The 19,425-nt window shown below is 37.9% G+C and overlaps 1 protein-coding gene across 2 annotated transcripts in view; it reads left to right on the plus strand.

Annotated features, from left to right (window-relative positions):
• The window catches only part of MACIR (macrophage immunometabolism regulator), a 41,880-nt gene that overhangs the window by 8,451 nt on the left and 14,004 nt on the right, over nucleotides 1-19,425 (plus strand). Inside the window, exon 2 of one of the 2 annotated variants that reach the window (XM_086770459.1) lies at nucleotides 775-2,347. The exons of the other annotated variant lie outside the window; for it this stretch is intronic. Within the exon in view, the coding sequence (XP_086626585.1) occupies nucleotides 796-1,419 (624 nt within the window). The 5' untranslated portion in view covers nucleotides 775-795 and the 3' untranslated portion in view covers nucleotides 1,420-2,347. Of the gene's footprint in view, nucleotides 1-774; nucleotides 2,348-19,425 lie in introns of those variants that run through there. 2 annotated transcript variants of the gene reach the window in all.

The raw sequence follows: 19,425 nt of genomic DNA on the forward strand, positions 1-19,425 counted from the left end.
TTCCAAAAGAAATAGAAAAACAAATAAATACTACAGAATTTAGAATATTGGTTATTCTTAAGTTGCTTATTGATTAGATGCTAGTATGCTGTTTCCTTTGTTAGAAATACATTAGAATAAAATAGTGTGAGGTTGGCTGTGAATAAGATGATAGGGGTTTTTTTTGAGGGGAGGTTTGCTGATGACGTATAAGGAGAGCTGTTGAACAGCTAGGATGCCATTCTTTGAATCTAAAGCAAACTGTCTTCATGTCTGGAAGAGGGAAGCATTGCATTACCCTCAGTAGATCAGATCTGGTTCGTGGTTGTGCCTGACTGAGGTGGTAGCTGTTAAATACATTTTTAGAAGCTTTATTTACTGAGATTATTGTCAATAGAAAAAATACACAGCTGAATATGGGAGAAGTTGCTGCAGAAGTGCTAATGGATGCAGTTGCCCTGAGAGGCAAGGGACTAAAAGGATGAAAAAATGGACTGAAAAGTGCTTCTTTTTTTTTTTTGTGTATAATACTACTCAAGAATGCTTTCAATGTTTAAGAATATCAGGAGTGTATTTGTGGTATCTTTTATTAAAAGACCACCCCAAGTAGTTTTAAAAGGCAGATATTGGTGATAGTTTTGTTACACAACACCCTGCAGAGCATAAGACAACGCTGAATAGAGGAGTACTGGTCATGTCTTCTGGATGATACAAAATCTCATTTCTGCGATAGTCTCTCAGCTCCTCATGTTGCATAAAGGCTCTATTTCTGATCAAGCTCTGTTTTATTTTTAGGAGGATAGCATTGTATTTAAAATGGAAGTTGACATAAATGGAGAGTCCAGAACTACCCTATCCACTCTCCCTGTGCCTCTTGCAGAGGTGAGTCCCGCGGGCAGGATGGAAGCAGAGAAGCCTCGCTGTTCCAGTACCCCCTGCTCACCAATGCGACGGACGGTTGCGGGATATCAGATCCTTCACATGGATTCTAACTACCTGGTTGGCTTCACGACTGGAGAGGAACTGCTAAAATTAGCCCAGAAGTGCACAGGAAGTGAGGAGAATAAAGGGGAATCTGGGCCAAACTTATGCTCCAAACAGCTTGATTCAGGACTTACACGTTCGTCCCGTTTGTACAAAACTAGAAGTAGGTACTACCAGCCATATGAGATCCCAGCAGTAAATGGAAGGAGGAGGAGGCGGATGCCCAGCTCAGGGGATAAATACACTAAGGCTTTATCATATGAACCTTACAAGGCACTTCACGGTCCTCTGCCTCTTTGCCTTTTAAAAGGTAAAAGGGCTCATTCGAAATCTCTGGACTACCTCAATTTAGACAAAATGAGCATTAAGGAACCTGCTGACACAGAAGTGCTACAATACCAACTTCAGCACCTTACCCTTAGAGGGGACCGTATGTTTGCAAGAAATAACACATGAGCTATCATCTTGAGTTTAGAACCAATTTCTGATGACTTCTCTGTTGCTGCAAATATCCACTATTGTACTGTGCACATGACTGTCTACGTTGTAGGTGGTTGTATCAGCTAAATGTTACCAGAAAGTGATTTCTTTGAATAGAATCTTGGCAATGCAATGTGTTACAAATACTCAGAGGGAAAAATCTTTCCTGAGCAAGCAGCTTCTGATGCAAATTTGACTGCAACTGGTGGATATTTCTTTGGACGTCTCTTTGATTTTTGGATTTCGGATTTTTTTTTTTGTACAGTTAGATCTAGTATTTACAGTAATTTAACACTGAAAAATTGGTGATGTCTGCTTGGTTGTTCCTAATTTTGGCTTGATGTTAGAAACTGCTTTTGAATAAGTACTTAAGTTTAGGAGGATTTTTGGTTTTACTTTTTGTTTCTGTATTCTACAGTAAAAATGTATGTATTATTTTTTTACATCATGGAGAGGAAAGGGAGCGTGGCTAAATTGAATTATTTGTTCTTTAAACAATCAGGTTCAAACATTTTCAGACTGTTTTGGTACTGGTGTTGAGGGTGAGATTCACTCATAAAACAAACCTTTGCTACTTTAATCATAGAATGGTTAGGGTTAGAAGGGACCTTTAAAGGTCATCTAGTCGAACGCCCCTGCAAGGAGCAGGGACATCTTCCACTAGATCAGGCTGCTCAGAGCCCCATCCAGGGATGGGGCATCTACCACCTCTCTGAGCAACCCGTTCCAGAGTTCCACCACCCTCATTGTAAAAAATTTTTTCCTAATATCTAATCTAAATCTACCTCCCTCTATTTTAAAACCATTACTCCTCATCCTGTCACTACAGGCCTGACTGAAGAATTTTTCCCCATCCTTCCTATAGGCCCCCTTGAGGTACTGGAAGACCACTATAAGGTCTCCCCAGAGCCTCCTCTTCTCCAGGCTGAACAGCCCCAACTCTCTCAGCCTGGCCTCACAGGAGAGGTGCTCCAGCCCTCTTATCGTCTTTGTGGCCCTCCTCTGGACCCTCTCCAACTGGTCCCTGTCCTTCTTATGCTGGGGGCTCCAGAGCTGGACACGGTACTCCAGGTGGGGTCTCACCAGGGCAGAAGTAGAGGGGGAGAATCACCTCCCTCGACCTGCTGGCCAGGCTCCTTTTGATGCAGCCCAGGATGAGGTTGGCCTTCTGGGCTGCAAGGGTGCATTGCCTGCTCATGTTGAGCTTCTCATCCACCATCACTCCCGCGTCCTTCTCCTCAGGGCTGCTCTCAATCCATTCTCCGCCCAGCCTGTATTTGTGCCTGGGATTGCCATGACCCAGGTGCAGGACCTTGCACTTGGCCTGGTTGAACTTCATGAGGTTGGCAGGGGCCCACCTCTCCAGCCTGTCAAGGTCCCTCTGGATGGCATCCCTCCCCTCCAGCGTGTCAACGGCACCACACAGCTTGGTGTCATCTGCGAACTTGCTGAGGGTGCACTCTATCCCACTGTCCATGTTGCTGACAAAGATGTTGAACAGGGCCGGGCCCAATATGGACCCTGGAGGAACACAAATCCTATTAAATTATTTCTTAGTTTTGACATGGAAGTAATTGCTTGGCCACCTCTGTTCAATAAAACTTGTTTGGGATAAGTATTTGCATTATTAAAAGCAAATAATTTTGGGAGTGAATATTTTGATTTTTTTAGTGGCATTTATTTTTTACGTTGTCTTGACACACAAGCAAGGATTCGCTTCAGGTTCCAGGAAATACACTGCAGTGTCTGCACTGGTATGTCAGTAATGTTTTTGATTTAAATTAGTGATTTATCATGGCTAGTAATGGAAGGAGTCAAATAACTTCAGCATTGCTTTGGAAATTCAGTTGATTTGAAGCACTGCACATTTGAGATCTGGAAGGGTTTTTTTTTTTTGAGTACGAGTGAAGTATTTCTGTATCAGCATTCAAGAGATGATTCTGGATTATTCAAGAGAGTAGATTGAATACACTGGCTTACTTTGCTACTTAAGAATATTTTATCCAAACATGACATCAAATGCGGTTTTGACAACTGTGTTCCTAGGTGTATTTAAAACATACTAATAACTTATGTTTAAAAATGAAAAATAGTTTTCATACTTTTTTAAAAGTGCAATCTTTTACTGAAGCAGTGTGCAGCTTGGTTTTGGTTGATGACCTCTGCAGAAGAAGTTGAAAATAAGATCACATTGTTTTGAAACATAAATTATTTGATCAGTTGTTTCTGATAGAATTAAGATTTTTGTTTGTTTGTTTGTTTCTCATTCAGAATTCATAGAAAGCACTAGTTATTGTATACACTGTGGAAAATGAAGAGTTCTCATTCTGTCAGTTAGTCCACAGTTGTAAATGAAGGCAGCCCAGTAGTCTGCATTCTCCTGGTTTGGTTATCTTTTTTATGTTTATTAGAATCTTTGCAACAAACTGATGTGTATTTTTAAAAGCTTACTACACCTGTGTAAATTTAATGTATTGAACAATGATCTTGAAAGTAAAATCTATAGTCTTTAGTTTGAAAAAAAAGAGTATGGTCAGTTGCCAAAGAGATGGAGGTTTTGTTTAAGAAATAAACATCATTGTTTACTGAAAACCCTATGAAACTGTATTTCTGGCTGAAAAATAAAAAGAGTATATAAACACCTGTTGTTGTGGAGTCTTTTGCTCTGTAGGAGAAAGAGGACATTTAAAAAATACAACTTTAGACCAGGAATGATTTTAAAACAACTTTGAAGCAGGGATCTTGGAATTCTGTGAAATAGATGCTTACTTTTGTTACTTTTTTTTCAGGAAATGGGCCATGCAATTATTGACATGATGTGCATGTTTCTAACGTCATCCTGCACAGTAATTGTATAGGTACACTTATAGAGAGGTTGATGGCTTTCTAAGTTCAAACATAAAAAAATGTGTTAGTACTTTATCTGTTTTGTGATTTGCTTGTGAAGGTACTTACACATGGTGGTATTGTTTGCTTAACTCATACACACTTGTAGCTCTCATAGCATATCCTCATTCAAGAGCCTTATCAATGTTTTGCAAGTTTGGTTTGTAACTTTCTTTATCAGAACTCTAACATCGATGAGGAGTTCCTGGTTTTACCTCTAAATTAAGCAAAATCTCAGCCAAATTAAAGCTTTTGATCTTGTCTTATTTTTGTTGCTTATAATGTTTTCCATTAAACTAATCTATTAAAATCAAAGATGAGGTTGTTTGTCAGAATACTAAAATGAAACTGAATATGAACAATACCGACCTTTCAAAGTCAGTTCTCACTGTTCTTGTAATAAATTAAAAGAAAAAGAAGAAAACCCTCAAAAAATAATGTTTCTTTGTTGGCTTTAGGTATCTTCCAGAGGATTAAAAGACTGAAGGCAAAAATGATACAGTGTAGTATCACAAATCTTCCATTTAATGGACCATTAACACCAAAGCAGATCTGTAATCAAGTACAAACGTGTAAGCTGGGATACTGAGGGAGATCTTAAATTCTGGTGCAGTGCTGGCATTTAAGAAAAAAAAAAAAGAATTGTTATGAAATCCATTGTTTATTTCAGTGTTTTCTTTCTTCATTTCAGATATAAGCTTGTAACTCCTGTCCTGCTGTATTATGCTTTGTATTTACACCTGTACACAGTACCTAACTGACTTTGTGTTTTCCTTTACCTTCTCTTTGTCCATCCATTGTATTCTGACTCCTAGTCAGTTCTTTTGGGTGATAATCTCTCTTGCTCAGCATGTTTACTGTAGTGAGGATGCATAATTGCAGACTAGGGCTACTAGACAATACTGCAAAATAAGTAACAGACAAGCTTTTAGAATTTTCTAAAAGTGCTCTCCCGGATGTATTTGGTTTTGGTTTTGTTTGTTTGGTTTCATGGGGTTTTTTGTTGTTGTTGTTTTTGTTTTGTTTTGTTTTGTTTTTCCTGCTGGGAAGGAGAGAGAAATTAAGAAAAGTTATTTTTGAACTGCTGAAAATGCAGATTTTGCTATCTAGGCATGCAGAAAAGTTCTCAGTAGTTCAGGACTTGGAGCATAAATAATTTCATTATTTTACGGGCAAATAAGAGGACAAGTGTAATTTTATCAGAAGAATTACAGGAGAAGAGCAGAAAGGATATGAGCTGCATAAAGAAACTTCAAAAGTACACAATATCTGCAGAAATATAAACCGATTAGTTTCAGTAAAACTGCATGGTGTTGGCTGTGTAATTTGCTTTTGAAAAAATGAAAAAGCTATCTAGAACACCAAAATGGTGGCCTGAAAAAAAATCTAAGTGGGTTTCAAAGTATATTTTAATTTGGAAAAAACACAGGATTCAGTTAAAAAGTATCTTAAGGTCAGTACTAAGCTGATGTCAAGTTTTACGGATCAAATGAATGTTTATAGTAGTAGGAAGGGAAATACTACCTATAATATAGACTAGGCAAAGAATTGTTAATGGAGAACATAAGTGTTGTTTTTAACTCTTTCAATGGTGCCAAAGAATCTGAAACAGAAATTATCCAACAGATTTTAATGTTCTGGATGCTTGGGAGGGTGGTCTGGCTGAAATAAGTTATTAATGTTAGACTTCATCTTAAAGAGTAATGTGTGCTAGAAAGAAACAATAGAAAAAATGATCTTAAGTGAGAATATAGGCAGAAAAAAAATAGAAAAAATCTTTAAGAGGAAGACTAATCTTAATTTGGAGAAACATTACAGAAATTAACTAAATTGCAAAGCAGTTGTAGGAAATATGCAGAACTAAAATTGAAAAATGTAGATTTTTTTTTTTTTACAGTGCTAATAGCTTTAAAGACAATGTAAAGCTTGACAACCAATAGTAAAAGTGCACATTTCTTTGCATGTTATCTGAGGATTTAGCAAATACAGTTTTATTGATGGTTCTTTCTGGGGACTGACTGTCTGCATGAGTGGTTTTCAGTGATTTGGTCTGTTAATTGGGACATCAGTTTCCATGATGGGTGATTACACTGAACACTGTAAGAGTGGCAAAAACATGTGTCTGATAGATGGATCCTCAGAATAACACAGTAATGTCTGGATTAATTAATTTTTTTTTTTGTCTGTATCACACTGGTTTTTAGCCAAAGGTTAATTCCAGCTTTCCAAGTCCTTGAGAACCTTCAGAAAAATAATGGATTTTTTTTCCCCAGTGATTTTCCTAGTGAAATTTTTTTTTTCCTCTTTCGTCTGTATTCCATCATAAAAGCACTCAGGGAAGACTGAGCTATATCTTTAGGTCTGTAGAATATGGAAAACTTTTTTTTTGGGAGGAGCAAGGGGGTTCCCTAGTTGTTTGCCGTACTTGCTTCTGGTCTTGTAAAAGCTAGGTATCTTCGTTAAATATATGATACTTAAGGAGAGGAATCTTTCTGTGAGCTACTTTTGTAGGTGTTTTCTTCTGACTCTTAACCATGGGTGGAACTTGGGAGACGGTAGGCTGTTACGAGATGCTGATAACTGACCTACAAAGCATCACAGATCCATTTAAAAAAAAAAAAAAAGTCTTGTGTCTCTGGAATCATTATCAAACAATTATTTGGCCTTTTTTTTTCCTTGTATCAGAGTGATAACTTCCATCAATCAACAACCACATTTCTTTCCTTCTCTATAATGCAAGGATTGTTCTTGGTGACACTGCTCCCCCAGAAGCTGCCTTCCATTGCTGCATTTGCCTGCTTCTGGATGGCAGTAGTTAGGATTCAGTGCTGCTGCTGCAGTGGTGTAAGTGCTAAACCTGATCTTGTGCACTTTTGTGGGATGGGTCAAGGGAGGGAACGTTATCCTAGTGTTTCAATACCCAGACTGTCTTGCATCCTCTTCACTTTAGCAGTTTGGTGGTAGAGAATGACATCAGCCTACAGAGGAACTATCTAGGCCACATTAGAAGACTGTCAGTCCGCAGGGAAAAATCCAGAATCAGCTGACGTGCACTGAAGACAGAACGGAAGGTAAGGATATTAACTGGCCACGTTCCGTGCATTTTTAGGAGACAGTTGTCTGAACCTGCATGTGCTTGATCTTACCTAGCAAAGAATTGGTCTGGAGTAAAAGGAGAGGGAGGACAAAGACAGAGCGCTTTGCACAGTGCTTTTATTTGAGTGAAAAGTAGAAGGGCAGAAAGAATTCACCATAATGTATCAGGGGAAAGGCTGGAGAAATAAATGGAAGACTCCAGAGGGGCAGTGCTGCAAGAGTGAAATAGTGTATGCTTTCAGTGTCAAAACAAGCAAAGGCATGGAAGGAGATGTACTCGTCTCAAATCTCTAGAAAGCAAATTGTTTGTATTTCTGGATGATTAAGGAGGGTGCTGGGACATTTTAGCAAAATACTGTGATCTAAGCTGTACTGCAGGGAAGGTAGAAAGGAGGAGCTTCAGGCTGTATGTGTACACTTTCATACTCCTAAGCTTAAATAAAATTTAGAAGAGAGTTCTGAGGGAATAAAAAAAAATAATCTTTATGCCATTCAAATATGGCCTGAATTAAAATCCTGTGGTGGTTCTGTGGAATTCTGCAGCTCTACACAGTGACAATAGGTAGATGGTGCAATTTCATTGTTCTTTGACAAAGCAAAGTGTAAGAAGGTGCCTAAGCAAGTAGAAAACTCTTGTCTGTTATGTTCCTTTATTATTATTTTCTATTAGAAAAAAGAAAGCTTCAAGTTTCTTTATGTATTCTGGTATACATACCAACTGTGATGTTTGGTAGGATTATTGCCCCATTTCATTTTGCTATGCTGTTGCCTTCTGAAGCTCCTCATGAGATGTTCTTTCTGTGAAGGTGATCCAGACACAAGTACTAAAGTATGTTAAGAACTTTGAGAGCAACATTAACAGTTTGAACCCTATGAAAAATGGAGCAAGCTATGATTCGCTGTAGTGTTTTACATTAACCTATTTTTGAGAAACTCAAAAAATGTTGAAGAAAAGTGTTAGGTACTGAGATGATTTTAGAAGTCTATTTCAGGCCAGAAATACTGCACCGTAGAGCTTCATGGTGTGAACTTTAGTCTGCAAATGGATAAAAGTACAAGGGGAGAGATAATGTCTTAGTGCCCTGGAATATTGGGTGGCAGAGCACCAGCATTTTAAGCAGGATGAGGTAGAGTGGGGACAAGAATGCAGTAAATGTAAGATTCTTATTTTTCTGCCTTAGCTCAATGATTTAATGTTTTTTATTTTAACTGGGGTAAACATCTTCCAATTTTTGTGAAGGAAAGTTGAAAGAGATTTAGAATAGCTACAGCTCCAAGCAACACGAGTTGCCCTCCTTTTCTTGTTAATGTGTTTATAGAAACATTTTTAATTGTCTTTTTGTGGCAGCAGCCAGGTTAAGTTCTAGTTGGGCTTTGGCCCTTCTAGTTTTCTCCTTGCATAACCTCATGACATCCTTGTAGTCCTCCTCAGTTGCCTGCCCCTTCTTCCAAAGGTCATAAACATTTTTTTTTTTTAAATTCCTAAATTCCAGCCAAAACTCTCTATTCAGCCAGACCAGTCTTCTTCCCTGCCGGCTCCTCTTTCGGCACATAGGGACAGCCTGCTCCTGCACCTCAAGACTTCCTTCTTGAGGAAAGAAATCATCAAGTAGATCAGTTTCCACATACTTGCATCTCAAGGTAGTCTGATGGTACCTGGAGTGTTTCAGCAGCCATTAAGTGTGAAATAAAAATAGCTCTCTTTTAAAACATCTTCAAAAGCTAAAGAGCTGTCTGTGAAAGGAAAGGAGCATAAAAAGTGAGGATTTTTCATGGTGAATTAGGGAATTTGGAACAACTGCTCAGCGGAATGAATTTTAGGATGCTTTATCTTGAAAGGTAACTTTGCAGAATAAATATTCAGAATTGTAGTGGGATGAAAAACACTAAAGCCAAAGACCTGCATTTATTCTTTCTTAAACTGATTTTACAAATTGGACCAAATCCTCCTTCTTCAGTCTGGGCTTCCAGAGAAGGCCCAAGTTGTGTAGGGAGCAGGGTAGATGGTGAAGCAAACAGCTGTTCCCACTGAGATTAGCTACACCTTTGAATGCTGATATTGGCACTTGAACTGCCACTAGCAAATTAAAGGAGGTGTTCACTGAGGTCCTCATGGTGTATTTTTGAAGGTGATGCATTTTGTACTTGATTATATAGCTAAATTAGAAACTGTCTGAGAAACCTCAATATACAATTCAAACCATTATTAAAATGTTAGTCTTGTTTTTACAAAATCCGAATGTTTTTGATCTGACTTCTGATTTTAGATCAGTGAATGCACTTCATAGGATTCTTTTTCTATCTTCTTAGATAGAGATTTTTAAAAACTTAAATAGAAACATCTGCCTTATTCTTACATATTCTTGAAATATAATACATGCTTTTTATCAGCAACTGCAGAGTAATCCAAGATATTCACCGGTGTTTGAATCAGTATTGCAGTCATTGGTAACTTTTCTATCTGGCCTCAAAAAGATATTTTAAAACAAAATGCATAGAAATGATAGCATGTTCCCTACTTGTATGATTTAGCCTTCAGGTCAATGGGAAAATGATCATTGGTTTTAATGACAGAGGATCTGGACTTCAGAAAAAAATGAAGCTGTAATACTCTATTTTTATGTCAAACCTTCAATCAGCCGCCTACTTCCACCTGATTAGTTTAGGAGAACTTCAGCCAGAAGGCAAGACCTTTTTGGAATGAAGAGATTGTCTCAAGTGGGCAATTTTCAAGAAGAATCTTACTTGGCTTATATGTTTAAAAAATGTTATCAGCTGAGACTTGCCTATCTCAGGAGAAATTGTTTGGGGAGGCTGATGGCTTTTTATTTTTACTTCACAGTGAGCTGTGGGAAGAAGGCAGAAACCTTGGTTTGACGATAGTTAATCATAGAATAGTTTGGGTTGGAAGGGACCTTTAAAGGTCATCTAGCCCACCCCCCCCACAAGGAGCTGGGACATCTCCAACCAGATCAGGTTGCTCAGAGCCCCGACCAACCTGGCCTTGAATGTTTCCAGGGACAGGGCATCCACCACCTCTCTGGGCAACCCGTTCCAGTGTTCCTCCACCCTCATTGTAAAAAACTTTTTCCTAATATGAATCTACTTCCCTCTATTTAAAACCATTACCCCTCATTTTATTACAACAGGCCCTACTGAAGGGTTTTTCCCTGTCTTTCCTGCAAGCCCCCTTGAGGTACTGGAAGGCCAGCGCCTTCTGTTCTCCAGGCTGAACAGCCCCAACTCTCTCAGCCGGTGCTCACAGGAGAGCACAGCTTAATACTAATTTGTTAATATCCTTCCAGAAAAAAAAAAACCAAACCAAAAAAACCCCAACAATTGCATATGTGATTAAGCAGAGGAGAGATAGCAATGACTTTAGACAGGAATTGAAACCACAAGGAGTGCCCAAGATATCTTTCAGAGACAACTTAGGAAAAAAAAACAGAAAATAATAGGTATCTGCAGTATTCCACTTGCACAAATGAGAAGTTTTCTTGTATCTTTGGTCTGGGAAGTCCACATTTTATCCTGAGTGGGGATGAAATGGTAGTAATCTTGGCTGATCAATTAACAGAAGCTTAAATTTGCTGCAGAGAAAGGTCAGCAGTACTGTTCAGTGGGACAATTTCAACACAGCAAGTAATCATTCCGATTAAAGTTCTTGTACAAACTGAATGTGTTCCCTGATTGGAAAACTAAATCTGTCCTTGATAATCCATGCATAAATTACTGTGCTTGGAGCAGAGGCACACAGATGACTACTTACCGTAGCTGAGGTGGTGCTAGGCTGTGATGTTAGGCCATGTCCCTTTGACCTCTTGGTTAGGAATGTGTTTAGTAAGCGCGCAGGTGAAGCAGCAACTGCTAAAGCACAACTACATGGTGCAGAAATACCTGTCTGCAGCCAGCACACTTGAAGGGCAGCCTGTATTACACACTAGCTTCTGACTGTTGCTTGTCTAAGTCATGATAGAATCATAGAATGGTTAGGGTTGGAAGGGACCTTTAAAGGTCATCTAGTCTAACCCCCCTGCAAGAAGCAGGGACATCTTCCACCAGATCAGGTTGCTCAGAGCCTCATCCAGCCTGGCCTTGGACCTTTCCAGGGATGGGGCTTCCACCAGCATTCTGGGCAACCTGCCCCAGTGTTCTACCACCCTCAGTGTAAAAAATTTCTTCCTACTATCTAATCTAAATCTACCTTCCTATTTTTTAAAACCATTACCCCTTGTCCTGTCACAGCAGGCCTTACTGAAGAGTTTCTCCCTGTCTTTCCTGTAGGCCCCATTTTGGTACTGGAAGACGACTATAAGGTCTCCCTGGAGCCTCCTCTTCTCAGCATCTTCTTGGTAACAGAGACGACAGAGGAGCCGGCTTGATTTGAAGGAAACCCATGGAAATGTTGAACCACAGAGAAGTGGAATACAAATAAGCCGCCCAAATTGGGTGGTATTCACCCAAGGGGACATGAATACATGTGGAAGCGTGGTCTATTGCAATAGCGTGGCTTCTCTGAAGGGACATCCTGTCTGACTAAATCGTGCGTGTTCCCTCAGAGGGTCAGAAAGCATACAGATAAAAGTGTCTACTGGGTTTTCAGAAAGCCTTTGGTGAGGTGGTGCACCTGAGGCTGTAAAGCATAGAAGCTGCCACAGGGTTGCAGGAGAAAAAACTCACAGTTGCCAGGTCAATGCACAGGAGGCAGAAGTGGAATTTGGAATGCGTGGAAGGTTTTGGTGGCTGGACAGAATGCAGAACAGAGATCTTCTTTCTTTGTGGTGGAACATGAAAGGAAGCCCCATTTGTACACAGGTGGTTTTTAAACCGAAGTAAACTTGGGTAGAAGATACCTTTATGAAATCAGTGGCCCAGAGGAGCTACATTTTGACAGTTCTCACATGCTGAGAAATCTAGTTGTAACCCTCATGGATGTTTGTAATAATAACAATTTACAATAAAGAGGTAATTATTAATGTTGGGTGCAATCTCCTGTACCTTTTGTCTCATGTCAGTCTTAACAACTTCAATTATTTTCAGTATCCTGAAGTTTTATTTGCACTTACTGCCTTAAACTCTGGTAATGGATGAAGATGCAGGAAATACCGTTGTGTGAGCAATTAATTGAGTTATTACACACACTAGATGAAAGATCTTAATTCAAGCAGCCCTGTTCAAAGTAGATCCATGATTTATAATAGTTTATAATGCTCTTGATGGTCTTTAAAGATTTATCTGTGGGTTGAAATGTATTTTTTACTGGCTTTAACCTTGAGTTGGTGAAACTTTTCTAGTGAAGATTGAATTTCTGTATTCTTTTCTTTCTTCCTTTCCCAATTAGATTGTTTCTCTCTTATACTGCAATTCATCTTGTTCTGTTACTAGTCCAAACGTAATTATGATTGGAAACTTTGAGCTGCATTTGGCCACTCTCAGCTGTACTTATTAGAAGTAAATACTTTTTTTTCAGTAGTTATCCATGAAGGGTCTATGTGACTTGGCTGCTAAGTGTGAATACACGTTTTTTATATACCAGATTGAAAGTGAAGTCTATGGTTAGGTTTTGGAAAGTTAATATTGTGGGGGTTTTGGATTCTCCCAATATGTAAAACATAAGCAAAATGTAGAAATCAGTTGGATGATCCTGAGAAGGAGAAGGCTTTTATAAAGATGTGAGAAATGAGTCAAGTCTTGTATTACAGTGCTGTTGCTCTGAGAAAACCTAGAAAGTGCACTTTTAAGAATACATTTGCTGTTTCCCAGTTCTCAGGCTGAAAGATTTTGGACTGTGGGAGACCACTATAGTGTCCAGTCTGATCTTAACAGATCTGCTACTTCTGACTGAATTGCGTGTTCAGCTGAACGACATCTTTAGCTGTTGTGCTCTTTTTTGAAGTGTTTGTTTGTTTGTTTTTAGCTGATACCTGTTTTTCTTGATTAAACGGAGGATTTGCTTTTTATACTAAAAATTTTAAAACTTGCAGTTGCCCGTGCTTTCCTTCAACAGCAGAGCGGAGTAACAAGACATTAGACTGCATTAAAAGTTTCCTCTCTTTTTCAAGTCGCACACTGCAGACATAGACTGAGCAGGAGACTGCTCATGGTCTGGTTTACTTAAATAGTTTCCTTTGAATCATTGTGCCGGTGTTTATGTAGAGCAGGATGTAGCCAAGAGTTGGCTGCGCAGTAGGGCAGTCTGCATTCTAAATGGCTAGAAGCACGCTTCCCTCTCAGACGTGTTCAAAACCTTCCTGTTCCCATTATATGAAAACTACGATGACAGCATAGAGTTAAGGATGAAGTCTGAGATACCAGATAGTCTACTCTGGCTAATTCTCATGTAATAATTACTTCCAAGCTCACATCCTGCTTACTGTGCTTAGGCAGCTTCATTTTAAAAGATACTTAAAGTTATTAAGTTGCTTAATGTGGTGAAGTGTCTTAAAAATTTGCTTTCCTGGGCAGGAGTGGAGGAGACAGGTGTCTGTGTAGTCTTAGCTGTTGCCATGTAAGTGACAAATCCTGTACAGTAAGCTTAATAACAGCAAAATTGTAAATTAAAGGGAGTGGTTTTTACACATTAATGGAAAAACTGTTATTGATTTTATACCATAAAATCTTTATTAGTCACAGTAATTAAATGTAACTATCGGGGGAAAAATGGATTATGGATAAATGATTTTGGACCAAGCGGCACACTCATATACTTGCACTCTGGAATAGCCCTGTACATATTATTCCCATAGTTTATTTGGAATTCTTGCTTTCCCATTACCCTAATGGTCTCAATTAGTGCTATTTTCCTTTGTATCAACACAGCACTAGCTTAATCTCAGATTCAGGGTTAACAAATTAAGTAATCAAGTCTCAAACAGTGTTTCAGAAGCAAGTAGAAAAATTAGAAAGTACCTGAAGCATCACTTAGAAATATAAATGCGCTCCTTGCCATGGGTATTAATCTTCTGGTGTGTATGTGTGTTTGTTGTGTGAATGTAAACTATTTCTCAAGATCAAAAGGCAGTAAGTTTCTGTAATATGCTGTGAGCCTGGAGGCAAACTGAGTCCCACGTGATGTGGCAGTTGCTACGGTAACTGGCTTTATTTGTGAATGCTGAGTGTAAGAATTTCTCTTTGTCAAGTCAGAGAGTTCTTCTTTTCTTTCTTCTCTTTTTTTTTTTCCTTGCTGAACAAAGGGATGATAAGCTGCACTCCATTTCCACCCTGGTTTTTGTGGCCATGTGTGGCGGGTGTTTGACCTCTACTTTAACAAACGGAAAGAGAGAGGTCTTCACAGGTGTGGCCTCATTTATATGCAAGTTATGGTGGCTTTTAGAAGAGCATCTTTATCTTTTCCATGCATCTTTATCTTCTCCATGCATTTTCCGTGCAGTAAATGTTATTCCTGCTGACAACAAAAATGCTTTAAGCAGAATAAAATTAGCAGCAAAATGTTGAGCTCTGTCATCTTGCTTCTTACTATAACCCACAGTATGATTTCATATGAATCCAAAGCAAAAAGAATAGCATTTTAAACGTGAGAATAAAACATAATTATTTCGTAGATTTTTACACAAGCAGCTATGGAAAAAATACAGTATTTCACCTATTTATAGCAGAAAAATAAGACAGGACCACAACCAGTGCAATGAGTTTGCTTTTAATTTCCTCTGACATGTGGTTACTATTAATTTTAAAGCACATTTGCAAGAGTCTTCTGCTTAAAAGTGGTACATCTATTTCTGGTCATTTTCTTATAAATATTGCTTATTGAGGACAATTTTTCAGAAAACCCAACAAAATATTTTTTACTGCAAAACTGGTAGAAATGTGCTATTTGATATGATTTTACTGCCAAACCAGCATTATTTTTTTTTTTGTCATTTGATGAAAATAAATTTGGAAGGAACTTGAAAAAGCCTACTATTTTTGGTGCAGCCTTAGCAACCAACCTACTTGGTTTCAGAGGATATTGCAATTTATTCTACTTACGTGAAAATTAAATGTCACAACAGTTTCTTTAACTAATTAGTTAAATAATTGCTTTGCTTTCAGTCATTTTTTCTCATCTCCTATGAAAAACCAAACTCTTTGAAAGTAAGCACCAGCATTTCAAATGTGAGTATGTGAAATTAGGCTGAAATTACTCCTGAATGTGAATGATCTTGTACTGAAGATATGAATACCTACTGTTCCTGCTGAAGCCAGCGGTTCAGATACAAAGCATGGGTTCAAATTAGGCATTCGTGTCTGAAACTGTAATTGACTTAAGCTGAAAAACTTTGCTTAGTTTAGAGCAGACTTAGAGTCCTGAGTCGTCCTTATGTTTTGGAACTATATAGATTACCCCAAACCCACTCACTAGAGGAAATCTTTTTCTTGCTTTTAGGCATGGTAGTTGATGTTTATAAATAAATATGATGTTTCTGAAGAGAAATGAAAGACAAAAAAAATATTTGAAAGATCTGAACCAAAGCAGTAATTGCCTTTAGCAATTCTCCAAACTATTTGCAAGCTCAGTCTGAATTTACCAAACAGTTTTGAATTAAAACATTGCTGAGAGTGATGTCTTTCAAAAATGAAGGAAGGAATGCTCCATTTTCATGCGCTAACAACTTCCTTAAGAGTAGTAGGGTTTGTATGCGCAGGTCATCTTGCAGAATGAGAGCCTGAATTTTAAACTCTTGATGACAGAACTTGATTCTTAGTGCTATATTTAAGTCACACTGGTAATTCTAGAAAATAAATACATTTAAGTCCTGTTAAGATAGCTGCTTAATAGAGCCAGATTATTTTTCTGTTCTTGAGTAATATCACATGTAGTTAATTACATATTGCAAATCTAGTCCATGCAAGGGTGGGCAGAGCCAATTCACTTCTCTTATTGTCTGCCAGTGTATTCCATGGCTTTATTGCTCCTTTACTTTTTGTTCTTTTTCACTTAAGTTATAGCTCTGTTTTGTTTAAAGGGCTTATCTATTTTGACATATTTGTACAGCACCTCTTCTGCTTCAGGTTTCTAGGGATTGTGACCCTTAGAGATAATAATAGCACTAGAAAAAAAAAATCAGCCTAGTTTATTTAATTTTATTTGTGCTTTTTTTTTTTTTTTTTTTTAATCTGCAGTTTTCCTCTTAGCTGGTGTAATTAGTTAATTAACTTTTCTAAGTTATGCCTGAGATTATGTCTTATTTTTTAGTTTACAGTATTACGAACTTGGCTTTAGACTAAGTAATAAATGACCTACCCTGTTATCTACATGAAAACGTTTGACATTCTTCCTATGTCAGAACTATAGCATTCCCATTTTTGATGGTATGGTACTTCTAAGGTCAGGACAAAATCCCCCTGGCATAGAAAAAGGGAACCATGCCTCAAGGACTGAAGAGAATTTCCCTTTTCTTTTTTGGGTGAAATAAGCTTTCTGGCTGGAGGGCAGAGAACTGGAAGCAGCTCAAAAAAGGGTTTAATTTTTGTTTTATTTTGTTGTTTTATTGTTTACTTGATATTATTTAAACCATATATTTTCTAGGTACCTGATGATATTGCTGTGGGTGGTGAGTAAGAAGGAAAAAATCTTGATAATTCAAAGGGTCAGAGTTCTTTTGGCATCTTATTTAGTTTGCCTTATACAAGACTCAATTTTCCTTATAAAATGATTGCTTTGTGTTGAGTGGAAAAAATGAATACTCCCTCTGTAAGAGAGTTTAGTCAGAACTTAATTCTTTCAGCAAGGCCACTTTATCAAAAGTTGATCTGTGTTAATTATTTTATATTCATTTGGCTAAAATCATAGTATCCGTACTCATGTAGTGCTGATTCTAGGGTTTTCCAGAGGTATCCTGTCTTTCACCTTGATAACATCTTTTCATGAATTATTAGTACTAATATGGAAATATTATTTTTTGGTCTTGAACTCTATAGTAGTTTTTTTTTTTTTTCTGAAGATGAAGTGCAAAATAACTACAGACAGGAAGTGTGCAATGGCGAAATCAGCTTGAGGGAAATTACATCAGTTGAGGGGAGGAGGCAAAAAGAACTCTGAAATGTTATTGGTTTAATGCTAGTAGCAACTCTTTTTAATAGGACTTAGAGAACTTTATAAGAAATCTCCTTTCCCTTGGAAAGTGAACTTTATTTTTTCAGAGCAAACTCTTGCTGGTTTTTTTTTGTGTACTAGGAATTTCTAATTAGGCAAATGTTCACAGATGTAGGCAGGATGGAGCTTTACAAAAGCAATGAGGTGGCATATAATTCCACATCTGCACTCATTGAATGAAAGAGATTTTGATTTCTGCATTTGTGCTCTAAAAAGCCAATGTCTAAATGGCAGAAAAAAATGCAATGATGGGAATCTATTTTTAAAAACAACTCAATCAGAAATGTCTCTTGTGCCATTTAGCTTTATTAACAATCCACGTCAGCTCATCTCTCACCCTCATGATTCGTGCCTCAAAAGCGTATATTCAAACATGTGACTAATAACAGAAAAATATAGTTATTTCTCGACTGAATCAAGTTTAGTTAAACAATGTGTTATAATAATGAAACTAAACCAATCTCTGTCTTGAACATAGCATGCATCCAAGTTTCACCTATAGGGCAATGAAGAGTTATTAGAATTCCAAGAAAGAAAAAAAACTGTTGAATTGTTGAACTGTTAACTTGTGAAGAAAGGTTATAGAGGCAAGGTATGTTTAGCTTAGCTTAAGAATTACTGTAGAGGAACAGTATATTCCTGAAACATTACAACTGCTCCAAAGTGCTGTGATAATATAAACAAGACTGTATAACAAATACGTGGCACCAAGTTGTTGCAAACTTTAAAGTACAGCACATAATGGTACAGGAACCTGTGACTTATGAAATCAGAGATCTATAATGACAACTAAAACCAATATAATGGCAATGAATATTACATTTTTCTTTTGGCACTTTAATATAATAAATAAACTGATTCAAGTTGTCACTTGCCTCATCAAAATAAGCACCATGATTTTATAAGGATCTGAACTGGAAATGAGTCTGTAAGGTAGATAATGTGCATTAGCATAAAGCATATGCTAAGTAGTATTGTGGGTTGATTAGTAAGAGGAGAAACCTGAAATAAAGCAAGGGGGAAGGAAGTGATACAGTAATACTTGTTGATTTTTAATAGCCAAATATGAATTTTCTGTGGCTGATGTGTTTTCACATGTATAGCTAATTAATTTCAAAACTGCTAAGAGGCATTTTTAAAAATAACTGGAATAAACAGATGTGCTAAAAGATCGATGTTTCTTTCCTTGGATGTTTGTTTTTGCCTGTGTTTGGGACTAGAAGCTGAAATATATTTTTCTACAGAGTGGAAGTTTTCAGGCCCTTTCAGATGAAATGAGTCCAGATACTCCAGTCCAACGCTTTCTGTCTTCACGTCCAGAGTTTAAACACACTCTCTGGAGGTGTTGCACAGCGTGAAACCCTGCTGACGTTGATTTAGTTGCACAATTCCTGTGTGTGCGGACACAGCTGCATGGTAACCCAGCTGAAGGAAGTTCAAGATGATTACATGTTACAGTAGTGTTTTGTGCTGGTCTTATGCCAGCGTGGTTCTTATGTCAGAATGCAGTTACTCCTCTCTCTTCTTTAAATGTTTCTATCAGTGAAGTATGAGGCAGTTCAAAACCGCTTCACTTGTGACTTGAGAATATCTGAGATGCACTGCAAATTCAGTTAGGACTTGGGAACAAGAAAATGTGGGGGAGTTGTTAGACGGACTACTGATCACCAGCTGAAATGTTTTTCTGGGGAACTGAGGGTTGAATACAGCATATTTAGTGAAGGCTGGAGAATTCCCGAGATGAATGTTTTTCTGTTCCAAAAAATATGGAGGAATGGCGAACCAGGATGCTGTGGCCTGGCTGGGCAGGAGGAAGTTGACTCTTCAGTTCAGGTATCGGAGATGGATGCTCAACTTTCTCTTCCACCTGTTTAATCTAGAAATCAGAAGCATTAAGGAAACAT

The sequence above is a fragment of the Chlamydotis macqueenii genome, chromosome Z (genome assembly GCF_036417535.1).
Source record: "Chlamydotis macqueenii isolate bChlMac1 chromosome Z, bChlMac1.mat, whole genome shotgun sequence".
Taxonomy (NCBI): Eukaryota; Metazoa; Chordata; class Aves; order Otidiformes; family Otididae; genus Chlamydotis; species Chlamydotis macqueenii.